General features: G+C 33.0%; 1 protein-coding gene across 10 annotated transcripts in view; it reads left to right on the forward strand.

Annotated features, from left to right (window-relative positions):
• The window catches only part of camta1a (calmodulin binding transcription activator 1a), a 656,204-nt gene that overhangs the window by 547,089 nt on the left and 90,245 nt on the right, over window positions 1–18,870 (forward strand). For all 10 annotated transcript variants that reach the window (XM_056449716.1, XM_056449720.1, XM_056449714.1 and 7 more), the window contains one exon: window positions 13,501–13,654. In XM_056449716.1, coding sequence (XP_056305691.1) covers window positions 13,501–13,654 — 154 coding nt within the window. The remainder of the gene's footprint in view (window positions 1–13,500; window positions 13,655–18,870) is intronic.

An 18,870-nucleotide genomic window follows, 5' to 3' on the forward strand; every position in this document is an offset into this window, starting at 1 on the left:
TAGTGCTGGCTCCAAAATCATGCCAACCATTGAGATTAGAAATTAGAAGTTGTTTATGTTGGATGTCAGTAAAATCCAAAAACTATTGGTTCACTAGTGTTTTAATATACACCAAGAAATGAAATAATTGCTATAACTATAGTGTATTCGTGCTATACTGTATTTCCGTTTCTAAGTTCACTGGGTTCCACATAATCAATCTGTGTTGGGACAACATGAAGGAAAGTCAGTTAACTTATTCAATTTCACAGGTTTATGTGGATTGAACAAAAAAGTTATTGTTGTTGCAGAAAAAAAAAAAACTTCAGGAGTTGTGTTGTTTCAGCTTATTTAACATAAGTAGTTTGAACAAACAGCAAAGTTAATTTTTTGAGTGCTAAAAGGGATAGTTCACCCAAAAAAGAATATTATGCCATTATTTACTCACCCTTGACTTGAGTTTTTGGGGTTTTTTTGTATTCTGTAACACTCATACTCTTTCACTCACCTTCGGCTTATACTTTATCAGGGTTCGGTCAATTACTCTGGCATGTGTTTTAACCGACGAATGCCCTCTTGCTAGGAAACTTCTACACAATCTCCCATTCACACGTTTCAGCTAATTTAGTTTATCCAATTTACATTATTATATATTATATATTGCATGTCTTCGGACCAGAGCACCCAGAGGAAACCCACACGAACACGCAGAAAACATGCAAACTCCACACAGCCAGGACTGGAACCAGTATTTGCTAGTAATTACTAATGAATTTCACTAACAATAAGAGACTTGAATGAAAATGAATGAAAAGTCAAATAGAATTGATTAGGGATGTCTGAAATACAAATTAAACTTTTTTTACTTCTTAAACTTCCAATAATCTTTACTTTATGGCTTATTTTTAACAGTTTATAAATGTTTATTTAGCAGGCTATAATAAATTTGAAATTGGCATTATAAAACTGTACAAAAATTTTAATATTTAATAAAATATATATAATGTGTCTGTGTGATTTGATTATTACTCTAAAAATAAAACCACTTTTGTTACTTAGAATCAAAATAAAATTTATAAACCTGAAACTTATTTTATTGCAGCTAGTTACCAAATAGATATGTGGAATTTTCATTTATTTTAGCTTTAGCTGTACTGAAACTGAAAATAGAATAAAGTTAAATAAAATTAATTATGTGAAGTTTATTTATAAACTAATTTCGAGAGGATCACATGCTTATGATTGCTCGCGGCTGGTCCCACATTATTCAATTTATGATTCACCCATCAAACGATTCCTAAATCTTCATAAATAGCCTAAGTTCCATTCGATAGTCATCTTCGTTTTGAAGAATCGCCCCTTCCTCCCCTACTCCTCCTCCTTTCCTAGATGGGCGGCCCAGTGATTAGCACTGTTGCCCCAAAACAAGAATGTCGCTGGTTCTAGTCCTTACCAAGCCAGTCGACGTTTCTGTGCGGAGTTCACATATTCTCCCTGTGCTTGCGTGGGTTTCTCCTGGGTCCCCCAGTTTCCTCCCACCATCCAAAAACATGCAACTTAAGTTAATTGACTAATCCAAATCAGCACTATAGACTTCCTCCCAGTAGTAGTTATATCTTTATAACAATCCCAAATTGCTCTCTAGCTTTAAACAGCAGGGGAGTTCACAGGATCTACCTGAGCTTAAACTCCCCTCTCGCCCTGCAAATGGAAGGGAGCCCCGGGCTCGAGGATCTTATGAGCTCAGGGTCCTCCCCCGGAACAGCATGCCAAACAAGCTTTATAATCAATCATCAGCTAAGTGTGAACTCTTGAAATATAAATAAACAGTTAACAAAAAGGGAAACTTACTGTAAAAAATATAAACCATTTCAAATTTGAATTTCGTTAAAATGAAAACAGAAAAAATAAAAACATATAAAAACATGACTTGATAATACTTTTGTAAATAACATCACAGTGAAGACTTTTATACATTTATCGAACTACAATATTTTTTAAGAATCACAGAATTCATAATACAGGTATCTTGCTAATATCTTGCTTACATTTGTCTTGTGTTGTTTACTCACCAAAAAAACATCTCACTTCCTCCAGAATGATGTATTCAACATCGCAAATCATGACTGTAACATTTCATCCACCCAATTTACACACTTTTAATGGCTCATATACTCGCATGACTGGAAATAGCAACCCAACAACAAAACAAATCACATAATGTTTAGATCAGAACCAGCGCCAGCTTACATATAAAGCACAGATGACCTGCTTTAAACACAGCCAAACTCAAAGACAATCTCACACACACGGGCACTTATCTTGCAGAACACGCCTCAATAAATCATCCGCAATATGCAGATATGGGCTCTCAGCTCTTCAGGTGTGAGTTTCTGCTGGCTGGAGGCAGACCTGAGCAGCAGTAATGACCCTGAAGCCTTTACTAGTGGATATTTATAGCGCTCTGGGCTCAGGAACACACTGACTTCATGCATGTGGGCGTCCAGATACCCGTTGCCAGGTTACTGTGGTGCTTCCAGGTACCTGTGTGTGTGTGTGTGTTTCCCCAGATGCATTGCACACACATACACACACACACACAAACACACAAATGACAATACACACAAACACACCTTTAGAGAAGAGGAGATCTGAACGCTCTCTGCAGAATTCAAGGAGAAATGAACAGGCTGTGATTAGCAGTGAAATGGATTTGAGTAAGATAAAAATTTCTGTCAATTCAAGCACTTTATTATTATTATTATTATTATTATTATATTAATTTTATTTATTATTATTACTATTTATTCATTGTTTTTTATTATGTATTGTATTTATTTATTTTTTTTGTTACTAGCACGCCATTAGAACGCTTCCTAATTTTTTTATTTATAACCTTCATTTAGGGTTTAATGCTGTTAGTATTAATAATAAATTAATAAAAATAAATAAATAAATAAATAAATAAATTATATATATATATATATATATATATATATATATATATATATATATATATATATATATATATATATATATATATATATATATATATATATACAGTTGAAGTCAGAATTATTAGCCCCCCTGTTTATTTTTCCCCCCATTTCTGTTTAACGAAGAGAAGATTTATTCAACACATTTCTAAACATAATAATTTTAATAACTCATTTCTAATAACTGATTTCTTTTGTCTTTGCCATGATAACAGTAAATAATATTTTACTATATATTTTTCAAGACACTTCTATACAGCTTAAAGTGACATTTAAAGGCTTAACTAGGTTAACTAGGCAGGCTAGGGTAATTAGGCAAGTTATTGTTTAATGATAGTTTGTTCTGTAGACTATCGAAAAACAATACGGCTGAAAGGGGCTAATAATTTTGACCTTAAAATGTTTTTTAAAAATTCAAAACTGCTTTTATTCTAGCCAAAATAAATCAAATAAGACTTTCTTGTAACATGGAGGCTGAGGCTATGTTAGAATCCATGTGCAGAAGTTTATTTAAGGGGTTAGGCAGAGACATCAACGAGTAAACAAGCAGAGAGTCGGCAACATATAAGTAGTCCAATCCAAACAACAAACACAGGGGCAAATCCAGACGGCGTAGTATAAGAGCAGGCAGAAGTTCAGTAACACAACAATCAGTCCAAAAAAAATCAAGAGGGCAAAGACAGAGAACGTGCGTGAACAGACAGGCAGGGTCATACACAGGATAGCAGTCATGAAAGTTACTTGGAACAACGCTTGGTAAGGCAGGTAACCTGGCAATACTTCGCAAAGAAGCATGGCCTGAGCACTCACTGAAATACAGCACAAACAGGAAGTAGCCGCAGAGGGAGCGGAGCTGAGTCAGTAGTCGGGTGAGGGCTCCCTCTGCTGGCGTGGCGTTACATTTCTCCAGAAGAAAAAATATTATCAGACATACTGTGAAAATTTCCTTGCTCTGTTAAACATTAACTGTATATATTTATATAAATGAGAAATATCACACTCGTAGCAGTGTTATATGGCTGTATATCGGCACTGGTGGGAAGTATGCGTTGTACCTTAGTGTCCCACCAGTGACAATATGATCATATGCAGCCACATCGCACTGCTACGAATGTGATATTGCGTTTATACAACAGTTCAATGGCATAATCGTGTGTATAATAACCTGCGAAATCGCATCACTTGACTGTGTGAGACCAATCGAAGATCAAAACATGACCTCTCTGACCTCTCTCGCACTGACATGACCTCTCTCGCACTTAATGTCTAATCATCTTGTTTAACGTTTAAGTGTGTGTGTGTGTGTGTGTGTGTGTGTGTGTGTGTGTGTGTGCGTGTGCGTGCGTGCCTGCGTGTGACACTTTTTAAAGGTTTTTTTTTAACCTTTATTTAGTTTTTAATACTTAATTATTATTTTTGTTTTATTTTATATATAGTACATACGATTAATTATAAATAAATGAACTGATAATAATAATAAAAAATTTAATAAATAAATAAATATTACAAATTTATTTTTATATTAAATATTTCATTTACTAGCACATATTTGGAATTGATATCTGCTCCCTTTCTGCTGGCTTGGAGGTAGCCCTAATTGTTTTTCTTGCTTACCAGTCAATTAGACTTGAGTAAGAAAACAATTTCTGTGAATTGAAGCACAGAACACTTCCTAATGAAGTTTCTTTTTGCCTTCATTTAGCGTTTAATGCTCTTAAACAGTGAAGTCAAGGGATAAATGCAGGTTCTGCGGGCCGGTACAACATCCACACGTCTCTGCACTCCAGGGATGAGCCTGGCGGAAAGGTGCTGAGCTCTAATGAACGACTTTAATAATGAAAAATGCCGCTTGCGCAATACAACAAGCCTTGCACACGCTGCAACTCTATCTCAACTTCAGCACACAGGCCCGCTCCACCACAAACATGGCTTAAAGATTACATCCCACAATTGATCAATAGCTTAATGAGATCCCATTTTCTCCAGCAAATAGCATCCAGGGCCCAAAGTTTCCTCCTTTAGTTTGTTGGTTGAAAACTTTGCGTTATTAAAAGGGAGCAGCGAGCGAGCAGGAAATTAAATTAAATGAAGTTTGCATCCTGATAGATTTATACGGCACTGCGTGTTTTCATTGTGTTGTTGTGCCAGCGAGTGCCAGCGTGATTGTGTGGGTGCGTAAAAGCTCTCTGAAGAGACAAGGAGTGAGCCGGGGATGTCATGCGCTTCTGGCTCACTCTTGAATTTACGACTGAAGCTCGGCTTCACAGATTACTTGTATTTGGATGGGTTGTAAGTCTGCCAAACGTGCATTGTAAAACAGGGACGAATGTGTTGGTGGAGGTGGGAACAAAAAGAGGAATGTGTGTGTGCGTATGAGTGTGTGGATGTGTTGGCTTATGATGCGTGTGTGTGTGTGTGTGTTTTTGTTTTTGTTTTTTGAGAGGTTCAGTATATGAGCGCCCTTTGTTTGTTTTTATTGTTAAATATTACTTTTTTACTCTTTATCCTTTATATGAAAATGGGGGGTCATAATTCACCCAATAATCAAAAACAATTGAAGGGATGGTCCACTACGATGTCATATTTTAAACTTTAGTTGATCTGTAATGTAGCTGTGTGAACATAAACAACATCTCTTACTGTAAAATGCTCAAAGTTAAGTGCAAATGGAGGCATTGGCTTTTACAGGGTTAGCTTAGCAAAGCCTAGAGTGTATGAAGTTTCGGGAGTACAAAAAAAATACATCCGGGTTAGTGAGATTACAAGGGTTTCCGGTTACGCATATTCACCACGCGAGCACACCACATGTAGCGATGGAGCATGGCCATAGGAGCGTGGCCATAGGCGCTGTAATGTAGCGGAGAAAGCTAAAATGCCATCCAAACACTGCTATTTCGACAGAACTCATTCTGTTTCTGTATTTAGACTTCCAAAGGACTTGACACAAAGACAGAGGTGCTCACAGTTTAATTTATTGATTAAATATGTTCCAGAGAATTATAAAAAATATATAGCTAGCATTTGACAAACAACAGCTTCCAGAATCTCTTCCAGTTCACTTTTCCAGTCTCTTCACCCGTGTGTATCACTCAACCCACAGCAAGTGCCAAGCAGAGGACTAAATTTACTACAATATGACAAATACTGGGGCTGTTGGACCACATCATGTATTTTTGAGACATTTTTAGGTCAGAATGTAGTAGATTTAGATTTATAAGGATAGTTCCTCTTTCAAAAGGTGTTTTGATGATTTTGGAGATAAACTTCCTATGGGTCAGTGGCTGTTCAGTCTCTCATTCCTCCAAAGAGCACCCTTCTGATGGACACTTTATCTGAAATCTGATGTATGTTTCGGTTAAATGTTACATTTAGTATCTTAGTTATCAGCTGTACATCACTACTGCTGTGACTACCTGACATATTTCAGCCCTACTTGTGATATTGCTCATACGTAGTATATTACATTGGCTAAAAAAATTATTATTATAGTAATAATTATTATTATTGTTATTATTATTATTATTATTATTATTATTATTATATAAAAGTATATATTACTTTACAAAGTAGCATGTATTTTTATATACTATATTGATATAATACAGAAAGTCATTTTAAATATGAAAACTATTGTCTTTAAAGAGAGATGTAAGCTTTATTTTATTCATGTATTATGTATTTATTTATTTGATATTTGAAAATTGAATATTTTTAGGATTTATGACCCAACTATCAAATAATTCTTGTGAAATTCACAATTCATCTAAGAGAAAAGCATAACACATATTAAACATGCTTCATTGTCATGCAGAATTTACTTATATATACTTTTATATGCTTCTATATACTTTTATATTTATACTTTTTTTCAGTATTATATTTTTATTTGGATTTTGTAACCCAGCCTATTTATGATTTTAAGAACCTTCCTCCATGCAAAAGGTGTGTGGTGACCAAATGTCATGGGTCTGGGTTTTACTTATCTATAGCTTTCAGTATGTTTAAGGACTGTTGCTCTGTCCTGGTGTTGGAGGACTGTGTGTCTGTCCTGGTGTTTTCCTCATCTGTGGATGCAGTGCCAGTCGACTCCAGCAGCAGGAGCCACGTCTGACATCCTCTATCCACATGAAAGAGAAAAAGAGCACCAGAACCCATTCTTAAAACCCCGTCATGAAGACTGATTTCCTATGGCTTTAAAATTTAAATCAAATCTCTTGCTTTTAATCCATCAAAGGTGCTGTTCAAACACCTTGACACGTTCACTTTGAATATCAAGTGTGCTGGTTGAAGAGTTCAGTCAGAAGTCCTCACTGTGAATTACAGGCCCGTTTGATTTTCAGCGCTCTGAATTTGGCTTTTGAGTCAATCTGCTGCCCTATTTCATCATGCAGGTTTTGTGGTCACTATTCAGGATTTGTTAGTCTCTTTTCTTAGTTCATTGTTTTTCTTAGTTGGGTGAATTTCACAAGAAATAACCAGGTCATCGTTTTCACCAAAATGAAAAGATAAAATAAGAAAATATATTAAAGTTTTATTATTTTATTTTGTGACTTTTGAAACCTTGTTTTATTTTTTTTTATTGCTGTGATATATTATATCATGTTATATTATATTATATTATATTATATTATATTATATTATATTATATTATATTATATTATATTATACATCTGAATATATTACTACTAATACTATTCTACTATCACTAACAAATATTACTACTACTGCTATACTATTATCACTAACCCTAAAGCCGCACGTATCATATTTGATACACAAGTTTCTAAGACCTATATAATATCAACCTGCTCAGTTTTTGGCATGAAAACCTGTTGTATATAATTTGATATTTGTATTTTGCCCTGTGGATTTTCATGGCAGTGCAGGCAGTGGAAGGGCTTTTTTACCTTTTCAAAATAGCTGCTATCATTGAATTACTCGCGTGCTTTTTGGCTCGAAACTATTCATAATTTCAAGCTGTTTTAGTAAGAATACAGTTTTTATTGTTACTCATTTTAATAAATAAAGGTTTTCTTTACTGAAACAATACATAATAACTTGATAATTAATTTGTTATGTTACAAATAAATTGCATGTATCATATTTCATACAACATGTATAAAAGGTGCTTTATTCCTAAAAAATCATGTCACATTTTTGTGATGTAATCTATATTACACCTACTTCAATGCAAACACACAGTATTTGGAAGATTTAATTAATCTAATTAGTGACTGAAATGCCATCTTATAATGCATTGTGACTATTTTTACAATAATTGCACCTTATAAAAAGGTCAAGCTGCAGTGTGCCTTTTAATGTTAGAAGGCATGAAACTGATCATTTTCCAACATGGAGAAACCTAACAGAGATAAAAGCATTGCTCCAGCAATCACTTCTGTGTTCTGCGTAAGTGTAAAGTGAATCTATGACTGAAAAAGGACTGAAACTGCTATTACACCTACCACAAAGTGAAATAACAAAAGACTGTAAAATATTTTATGTAAAAAAAAAAAACTGCCTGAAATGTTCTCTGATGTCAAAATGTAATTTATTTTGTAACTAAAATTATAATGGTTATGTGCAAAAAGTTGCACAAACGCCTGATGTATCAAATGTGATACAACATAAATATCATTAAAAAAAATATATGTAAAAAAAATTATTTTGCTAGATGGTTTAATAAACATCTCAGTTCCAGAAAATTGTTATTTTCTGCCTATTTTTTATTTATATTTTGGGTCTTACAGGGCTAAAATTAATAATTTATTACTAATACCTTGAATTGTTTTTTGTTTTATATTTTTTTCGGTTTTACAGTTTTAAATTTGGCTTATATTATATTATATTATATTATATTATATTATATTATATTATATTATATTATATTATATTATATTATATTATATTATATTATATTATATTATATTATATTATATTATATTATATAAACAAAATGATTAATATATTATATCATATATTATTATGTTATTATTTTGTTTTTCTTTTATAGTTTTTTTTTTTATTTTAGATTTTTCGATTTGGCAACTAGAAAAAATTATATTAAATTATAATAATATAATATAATATAATATAATATAATATAATATAATATAATATAATATAATATAATATAATATAATATAATATAATATAATATAATATAAAATAATATAATATAATATAAAATTATTAATATATTCTATATTACATTATCATATTGTTACTTTGAAATATGACCATAATGATTGTCATAACAATTAATCAATGAAGAAACAAAAAAAGAAATAAGACAAAATAAAATAAAAATAAAATAATATAATCAGATTTTAAATCTAAAATTCAGCTGCTTTTGTACGTGGCCATGAGTTGGTCTTTTTACCTTGGTTCTCTCAGTGAAAGTGCCGGCGGCTGTATGAATGTCTGTGTTTGTGTGTATGACTCCATTGAGCATGCAGGACACACATTTTGCACACATATACGTGGACGTGTAAAGCTGCAGGCCAGGAGAAATTCACAGAGCCGCAGCACGTAACGCTCATAAAACTAATAAAAATGCTAATGAAAGGGACAGTTTTCACCACTGTTTCAGAGTACGGATTCAGCTTGCGTATGCGTTATGTATCTGCACCACACATGGCATTCAGGTGTGTGTGTGTGTGTGTGTGTGTGTGTGTGTGACTTGTTCTGTGTGCTTTGTAATCAACACTATTTAGGATTACAAAACAGAATTGATGTTATTCGCTCTGTTCAGCTACACTTTAACCAAGCCTTTTATTCAAAAGCAGTTAAAATGTGTCCAGCAAAAACGTGTAAGTCAACAAAACAGAATTAAATTAGTTTAAAGCATAGACTATGGATGTAGTATTCCTAACGTCACCCATAGATTCTGAAGAGTAAAATGAAGCTACAAGTGGGCATCTCCAACCGTCGCCATTTTGTTCGTGTGTCATCATGCCGACCAGGGCTAACCCAAAAAGGGCAAAGAGGCGGAGCATAAGCGGAGCTCCAGATGCCTGTTAGCAATTTGCTTAGACAGGCTTTTCTTTGGGAGAAATGCTTAATACTTGATTACCTGCGACTCGTTTGTGTTCTGACCATGTGTTTGGTTGTATACTATATAAATAAAGTGTTTAGTCTTTTAAAAACACTGTTGTAATACATTGAACCACTAAGCATTGTTCTTATGAGGTTTTTCTACAGGAGGAAAACACAAATTACTTCCAAACACTTCAAGTATAGTCTGTGTTAGTAAATACAAGGCTATTTATGAAATCCAGAAAGAACACTGTATGACAACACTTCAGATGACTGTTTTAGAGCCTACAGCTAATCAACCTGTCAGATTCTGAAGTGCATTAAAGTTCTAAAGAAAAATATAAATGATAATTGATCTTAAATAAAACAAATACATTTATAGATATAGTATATAAGTGTATAAGAATTTCACTCACCTGGGAAATAGAGGCCACTTGAATGGTTTGTGAACACAATTAAGTGCACAGAGCATGCCATATCATATGATAATTATAAGAAATAATTACAAAAGGCAGCTGACTGTGTAAAGCCACATAAAACAAAACAAAAATACGATGTATATGCTGAGTTCAGTGGATAATCAGCCGGAATGACGTGGCGGCGACCAGCGAGACCTAGCTGTCACTCAAGTGGCCACGCCCTGAATTATGCAGACTCAATATAACTTAATATAAATTAATTTTTTTGGAGTCAGGACTAGCTGAATTTCATTGAATTGGAGCTTCAGTTACTTCTGTATTGGCTTCACGAGGGAGAGCTGGAGGTTGCTGCTTGGTTTAAAGCAGAATTTGTTTATACACAGTACGAGTTGAAAATCCAAATGAATAACAAACTGGTGCTTCAACTGATGCATATGTTTCTGTTTGGGATGTTCTGTTCCTGGTTTTAACCTTGATGAACTTTCCCATTATATAAAGTTAGCAAACAGTTTCATAAGTTTTATTCACCAGCCGCTTTTGGCTTAACTAATAGCACTGTGTATATTGAAATGAAATCATTGTCATTCTTTTCAACACAAACACACCTTCTTTCTATGTAAATTTTGCTTATTATAGATTACACCTTATTCACAAGACTCAGCGCTATTTTCCAGTGCAATTAATGTTATGCTGGTGGTGCCTGTGGAAAGTGGACGCTGAGCTCCTTTATTCAGAAGAGGTGTGTTTGTGTGCGTTTTCTAGTGATCGTGACAGCAGTCATTCTTCAAATGATGGAGGAGAATGGCCAGTGAAGGACATCGTTCACATTATTCTCTATAAATGTGGTCAAGTGTTCTGGCTAGCTACCAAATATGCAGGCTGACAATAACTAAAATGGCCAGTTATTACATGCACAACAATGCGGATTTTTAAACCTAAATTGTATTTAAGTTTTTTCTGTACCAACATTATCACTTTTCACATTGTAAAAAAATATTTACTAAAATAAGGAGGGTAAACTCATTGCCTTATAATTATTAAGTAAACAAATTATGAGCATAATTATAACAGCAAAGTTAAGTCAATGGGTTTACTTTCTTTTTTAGAGTAAAATCAACTTGTTGCTTTTAAGGCAATGGGTTTACTGAGTTTTTTAAGTAAAGTAACTAATCACTTTTACAGTGCACTGTAAAACCCAACAGTCAACTTTATCAAATTAAATGAGTGTAGTTAACTCAAAATTTACTGAAAGTTATTAATTAAGTTAATTCTACTCCTTTGAAAAGAGTATTGAACTCAGTGTTGAAGGTAATGGGTTACTTAAATACCTCAGTACTTCAACTTAAATGGACTAAGTTCATATAGATTAGTTTTTTAACGTAAATGGTTTGTTGCAAACGGTTTCCTCAAATGGTTTGAGTTACGTTAACTTATTGGGTATTACAGCATATTTTGGGCTCTATATAGTTTACAATGCATTTCTTAATTTATTAAATTATATGTTTGTTTAATTTGTTGTTGTTGTTGTTTTTGTTTTTGTTGTTGTTGTTGTTGTTGTTGTTGTTGTTGTTGTTGTTGTTGTTGTTGTTGTTGTTGTTGTTTTTTCAGCGCACATGTAAAATTTACAAGATTTTCCCTAAACTTTTTATATAACTGTAACAAGCTGGAAATTAGAAATTACAGCTTAGTCAATGATAAATAAAATATATTAAACCAATAAAAGTATGGCTTAAAACGTATTTAGATTAAGTTTTTTTATTTTTTTACATTTTTGTGTATTTTAATGTGTATTTTGTTTTTTTGTTTGATACAAATTATGGCATTTTATGGTTTAAAGACACTAGTTAAGTTTAACAGTAGTTTAAATCATTTGATGAAAATATTAGACAACTCTAAACCTAAGCACCAACTTAAAATACTAATTATTTGTCAACTTAACTCTTTATTGTTTGCCATTCTTCTTCCAAACACTGTTTTACCAATCTGACAGAAACATTTTTTATTTTATTTTATTTTATTTTATTTTATTTTATTTTATTTTATTTTATTTTATTTTATTTTATTTTATTTTATTTTATTTTATTTTATTTTATTTTATTTTATTTTATTTTATTATTCAAGAGGTACACAAATTACATGGCATCACACACAAATGGAAGAAAAAGGGGAGGGAAAACAGAACAGATGAAAAAAATTGTCAGGTTCTGGCAGGTGTGCGTGTTTGCATGCGTGTGTGTGTGTGTGTGTATAAGTATTATTATATAAATTATTATAGGTCACAAATATCAATAAATGAAGCAAATAATATAGATATAAATAAAACAGATATAAACCAATCAGTGGTAAGGATTGACAACAATGAAAGTAATGTAACTATAGTAATAATGACAGTAAAAGAGGACAACAGTAATAATAACAATTACAACAGCAATAATAATATAATAATAATTACAACAAGTACTACACCAACCACTACAACAATTACTAATGCTACTACTACAGCAACTACTACTGCTGCTACTACAGCAACAACTACTACTACCACAACAACTACTACCACCACAATGACTACTGCTACTACTTAACTTAATATACAATATAATAATATTTCGAATGAGTAAGTAATTTCCTTTTCATATAAATGCATCTGTTAGACTGAATGAAGATGGAACATTATTTCACCCCATACTGTGACATTTTTATTTTTACAAAATCATGTGAAACTTCAAAGCTGACAACTTGCATTTAATATTCTTTCTAAATAATTAAAAATAATGTTTGTAAATTTATTTGACACCAAAATAGGGCGTCTCATCTTTGACCCAGCTTTAAATGTAACTTCGTAGGTACAGTTGTTTGAATTTTATGCTGGCTTGTTATTTTAGTTTTTGGTGTTTTCTTAGTGACAGTTAATAAGTCATGTATGCAGTGCAGTCCTAGTTTGTATCATCCTAGATGTTTCTTCATTGTTGTTTCCAGGTTACAACTATTATTGAACATCTTCTTCAGTCAGTTTCCACTCACCACACTTTTCTGCTTTCTCTCTTTTGGTCCTGTGTTTCCTGCAGAACCCAGACATTGTGCTGGTCCACTACTTGAATGTGCCAGCTATTGAGGATTGTGGGAAGCCATGCGGGCCCATCCTGTGCTCCATCAATACGGACAAGAAAGAATGGGCCAAATGGACGAAGGAGGAGCTAATTGGCCAGCTGAAACCCATGTGTGAGTGTCTAATCACATGCCATTATCTTATCTCTTCTCATGCACATTGTACAGTATGTGAACAAAAAAGTACACTAGCTTATTTTTATCGGGATGGTTTGATTTAAAAAATTCATTTGGAAAGTCTCAAATTCTGACCGAGTCTGCATTTATTTAATAATACTAATAACAATAATAATTGTTATTGTGGCATGGGTAGCACAATTGCCTCACAGCAAGAAGGTTGCTGGTTCGAGCCTTTGGCTGGGCCAGTTGGCATTTCAGTGTGCAGTTTGCATGTTCTCCCCCTGTTCAAGTGGTTTTCTTCCGGGTGCTCCGGTTTCCCCCCCAAGTCCAAAGACATGTGGTACAGGTGAATTGGCCATAGTGTATGTGTGTGAATGAGTGTGTATAAATGTTTCTCAGTGATGGGTTGCAGCTGGAAGGCCACAATTTATTATTATTTTTCAATTATATATAATAAAAATCATTCATTCGTTCATTCATTCATTTTCTTTCTAGTTTGAATAGTTTATATAGTTTTTGTTCGAATATTTCATAAGTGATATTTAACAGAAAAAGGGAATGTTCACAATATATGCTATATTTTTTCTTCTGGAAAAAGACTTAATTCTTTTATTTTGATTGGGATTGTCATGTATTGTTTTTGCATAAATCTATATAGTATTTTGTCCCATAATTAAAGCAAAATTTTGTTCTGTTTTAATTTTATTATCATCAGTGTTTTGAGTAACGCATTACAAATAACGTGACTTACGTAATAATATTGCTTTTCTAAGTAACGATAAAGTAATGCATTACTTTTAAAAACTTGATTAATATCATTGGAGTTACTTTTCAAAACATTTAACACTTTTTAGTTTAGTTAATTAGCTTATAAAATATGAATTTCAGAATTAAAATGAATGTGTTCATGTTGAATCCCACACGCAATGAGAGAATTGAGAAACAGAAGATGACTGAGACTTACATTTCTGCGATAGAAATATTCTCTTTATTTTGAACACATGGAAGAAAAGGAAAGGAGGATGATCTGAATGGACACTTATTGGACTCTCTTTTAAAAAAAAGAAAAAGAAAAAACCTGAAAATTCTAAAGGAGATCAAGCCTCAGCCAGGTCAGAAAAATTAACACAAAAGTAACTCTAAAGTAACGTAGCGCATTACCTACCATAAAAAGTAACTTAGTAATGCAACGAGTTACTTTTTGGGGGAGTAACTCAATATTGTAAGGAACTTTATTTTAAAGTAACTTTCCCTAACACTGATTATTATCAGTGTTAAAAACAGATGTGTTGAAAAATTATCAATTTAACTGGATTTATGATTTAGTTTGTAAACTTCTGATTACATTTTTATTTATTTATTTTTTATTTTTTATTATTATTATTTTTTTTTTTTTACTTAAAAATAATTAGGAAAGCAATATTAGTGAAATAGCCCTGATTTAAAATCACAACAAATTTCTTTTGTTCAGTCATCTTCTGCATAAAAATGTAAAAAAAAAAAAAATCTAAATCTAATTAATGTAATGTTCTATACTAGACGTATCCGTTTAAATTCAGTATGATTGATGCAATATCGTTGCTTTAGTGAAATTTCACGAAAAGTCCCACTTCGGCTTGCTTTGGTTTTCTATTTTAACCACCTTCCATTCAACCCGCTGCACCTTGTGCCCTTTGCTCATAGCAGGCCAAACCTCCATGTGGAAGCCTTGACATGATTATTACCTCCTCTCGTCTGTGCGTGTCCACTCCAGGCGCCTGGCTGTCCCAGGGTCAGTGGAGCCTCTCGTCTGCGTCTCGCTGTCCAGAGTGATGAAGCACATTGGTTTCCAGTCAGTCAGTAGAGGAGAGCAGTGATGTATTGATTGATGCCAGTGAGTGGGTGAAAGAGTGTCTGAAATCCCTTCACACGTCCAGCACTGTGTTATATGCTTACGCTGTGTTTATGTTTTCGGCAACGGCAGGTCACGGAATTGACCAGAGGAAACTTGTCTAATGAGGATTAGGCATATGGCGATATTCAATAATATGTCATGATAATGAACATTCACGATATTGAAATCCTGGACACTTCAAAATACCACGAATAATTATTTATTATTTGAACTTTTAGAGTGCTTTTTAAGAATATTCACAGTGTATTTGCTCCAAATGTTTGGAGACTTAATTGGTTATTTTCATAACATTCCCGCATATTAATCTGGCCTACTGCGCGGTGAAATATTGATCGAAAATTCTGTGACTATTTATAGGGCTATTGTATGTGTAGCACTGTGCTATAAGGCTCCTTAAACTACACTCACACTAAAAAGCTTTTATTAATCTTAGGTGATGTTTATTTCTTAGGTTATGATTAATAACATATTAAAACCGTACACTGAAATAAATGATTCATTGGATTTTTTTTTAAGGTAAGTGGTTGCTTGTTTTATGGCCTGGATTTAAACAAACTAATTAAATTTAGTAATGTTCAACTCAATTTGTTTGTTTAGATTCGGCCCATATAAATCTTTGCACTTACCTTTGAAAAATGTAGTGAATTCAATGAATCATTTATTCAGTGCTGTCGTAATTCTTTTATTAAATGTAGCTAATACCTAATGAATATAAGTTGTACTGTATTTTAAAACTAATAACAACTGTAATAACTATAACTATGTTTACATGGACATCAGCAATTGAATTATTTGCCTTAATCTGAACAAGACAATAATATGATTAAGTTGTTTACATGAGTTGCGTTTTGAATGTTCCTTTGATGATCCCGTTTTACATGTCATAGCACATAATTCATTTAACGTCATTGCGTCACCACGCTATCCACATTTCCTCCAGAGTTTTATGAAATTTTGGGTGTTTCATTCTAAATTTGTGAGCTTTAACTGCAGTTTGGCACTTTTACTTTCATTCGGGAACATTTCATGCATGCCCCCTCTGACAAACGAGATATTGAATGCGAGTATGAACTGCTGGAAGAGTATATTTTTAATGGAATATTATACAGCACGCTGTATGGGGGGAAAAAAAAACTGCATTTGGTGATGCAGGTGTCTGTGGTTCTTGACTGACTCGGTAGGTGCAGAGAATAGTGTCAAACAGTGTGTGTATAGACAAAAAATGTGTATGCGGCAAAAATCCTACATGACGGTAATAGTTTGATTAAGGTGTTTACATGCCTGTCCAGCAGTTTAATAATGCGACTAAAATCGGCATACTCCACATGTCTTAATTCCATTTCTGTTTAGTCCAGTTATGACCTTAATCAGATTAAATTGATCAAAAATCACTGTTTACATGGTACACTCTTAATCAGAGGATTGTCTTAATCGTATTAAAATCAGATTATTATTATCATATTATTTTAATCCATTAACTAACATTTACTAATGAGACTTTATTGTAAAGTGTTACCTATTAAACAACAAATGTGCAATTTAGTTGAGTCAAAAGATTTGTTTACTATGAACGTGTATAAAATAAAGTAATACACTAAGTATGTTTGTGTTATTTTACACTCTAAGAAATGTTGGGTTATTTAAACCCAAATTGGGTTAAATATGGACTAAATTTGGTCCTTTTAATTTATTTAAAAAAATTGCCCAGCAGTTTGTTTAGTCTGTATTACACCTAGAATTGAGTTGAATTTTTAGGCCCCGTTTACACTAATACGTTTTAGTTTTAAAACTGCATTTTAGAACAAACGTCCACGTCCACACTGGTGTTTCTCCTAGCGTTTCTGAACAACTCTCCGTCTACACTACACCGCTGAAAACGTACATCACATGACCACACACACTCTGGCATGCACTGCAGTGATGAGAGCTGTGCACGTCGGACTGTTCATCAAGGATCTACCGCTAGATCTAATCTCATAATATTTGTTAAACGTGATATTTAATTCATCTTGTCTCTATCTAAAGACATATTCCCAGACTTTGGTCTTTTGAATCTATTACTTGTTCTCAGGTCACGTATTTTGGCTGAGTGCAAAGATAAGTTAATATTTTAATTAATGTAACCGCATACACTGATTCTGCGCACTTGACTGATTAATTGCCTTTATTTCCTATATTGTATAAACTTAATGTACGTTATACTTTTATAATGGCCATTATTGATTACTAAAACTGATATTCAGCAAAAGAGACAGGGCATGTTTCTTATTTTCAATGAAAATGAAAGGAGGCAGTAATGTTATAGGCTCTGTTTTGTTATAAATATACATACAGTGAAGATGACAGTCATATAAATATGTAGCTACGAGATGTTTCAACATTTTTTTTGTCTGTTAAGAGGAAAAAGCCCCAATCAGATTTCAGATCCAACTCCGTTTTCAGATGTCTTCGTTTTCCCCCATCCACACTATGGAGAAGCAGCGTTTTATAATGAAAATGGCCTCTTCAGCTTTTTCTAAATGCTCAGTCTTCAGCGATTGAAAACTCCAGCATAGTGTGGACAGATGGCGTAACCGTAGCAAAAGCGTTTTAAAACTAAAACATATTAGTGTAAACGGGGCCTTAGACTGTACCTGTTAAAACGAATTAGTGATAATATCATATAACATGATTAAAGTTTCAGCAACTAATTGTAACATTTGACACCACCATAAGCCTAATAAGCAGGCCCATAGCCAGGGTGGGGGGGGGGGGGGTTGGATGGTTTGAAAGACCCACCTCTCCCCCACTAACAAAGTCCAGAATTTGGCCCCTAAGAGAGCCCAATTGGTCCCATGTTTGATTGCTATGCTATCATAAATTGTGAAAATAACTGATAGAAGACGGCTTTAAGACTAATTTTATTTTTAATTATTCAAATGGACAATTTCTAACTGAGGAAAGTTGAATGAGCTGGCCAGTTTGTAATTTGCCTATAGACAGTTTTTCATTGCTATTGCTATTTTGCTATTGCATTGCTATTTTAACAGATTGCTAATAGTTTTTAATGATGGATGATAATAAAGTTGTATATTAAAATGAAGTATTTTTTTTATATTTCTTTATTTTTATTTTGTAAATGCTTATCTCATAACATTATTTATAAAACACTAATAACTTACAGTTTAAATGGACATTTGTAAGCATATACTTTGTAGTAAAATAGTATGGTGAGCAGAGATTAGTGCTTAAAATATCACTAAAATGCAGCATTTAAACCTCAAAATTTAATAGAAAATGAGGCAAATAACTGCAAAAGGGTAAATTTTTGGAGAAA

The sequence above is a fragment of the Danio aesculapii genome, chromosome 23 (genome assembly GCF_903798145.1).
Source record: "Danio aesculapii chromosome 23, fDanAes4.1, whole genome shotgun sequence".
In the NCBI taxonomy this organism is placed as follows: Eukaryota; Metazoa; Chordata; class Actinopteri; order Cypriniformes; family Danionidae; genus Danio; species Danio aesculapii.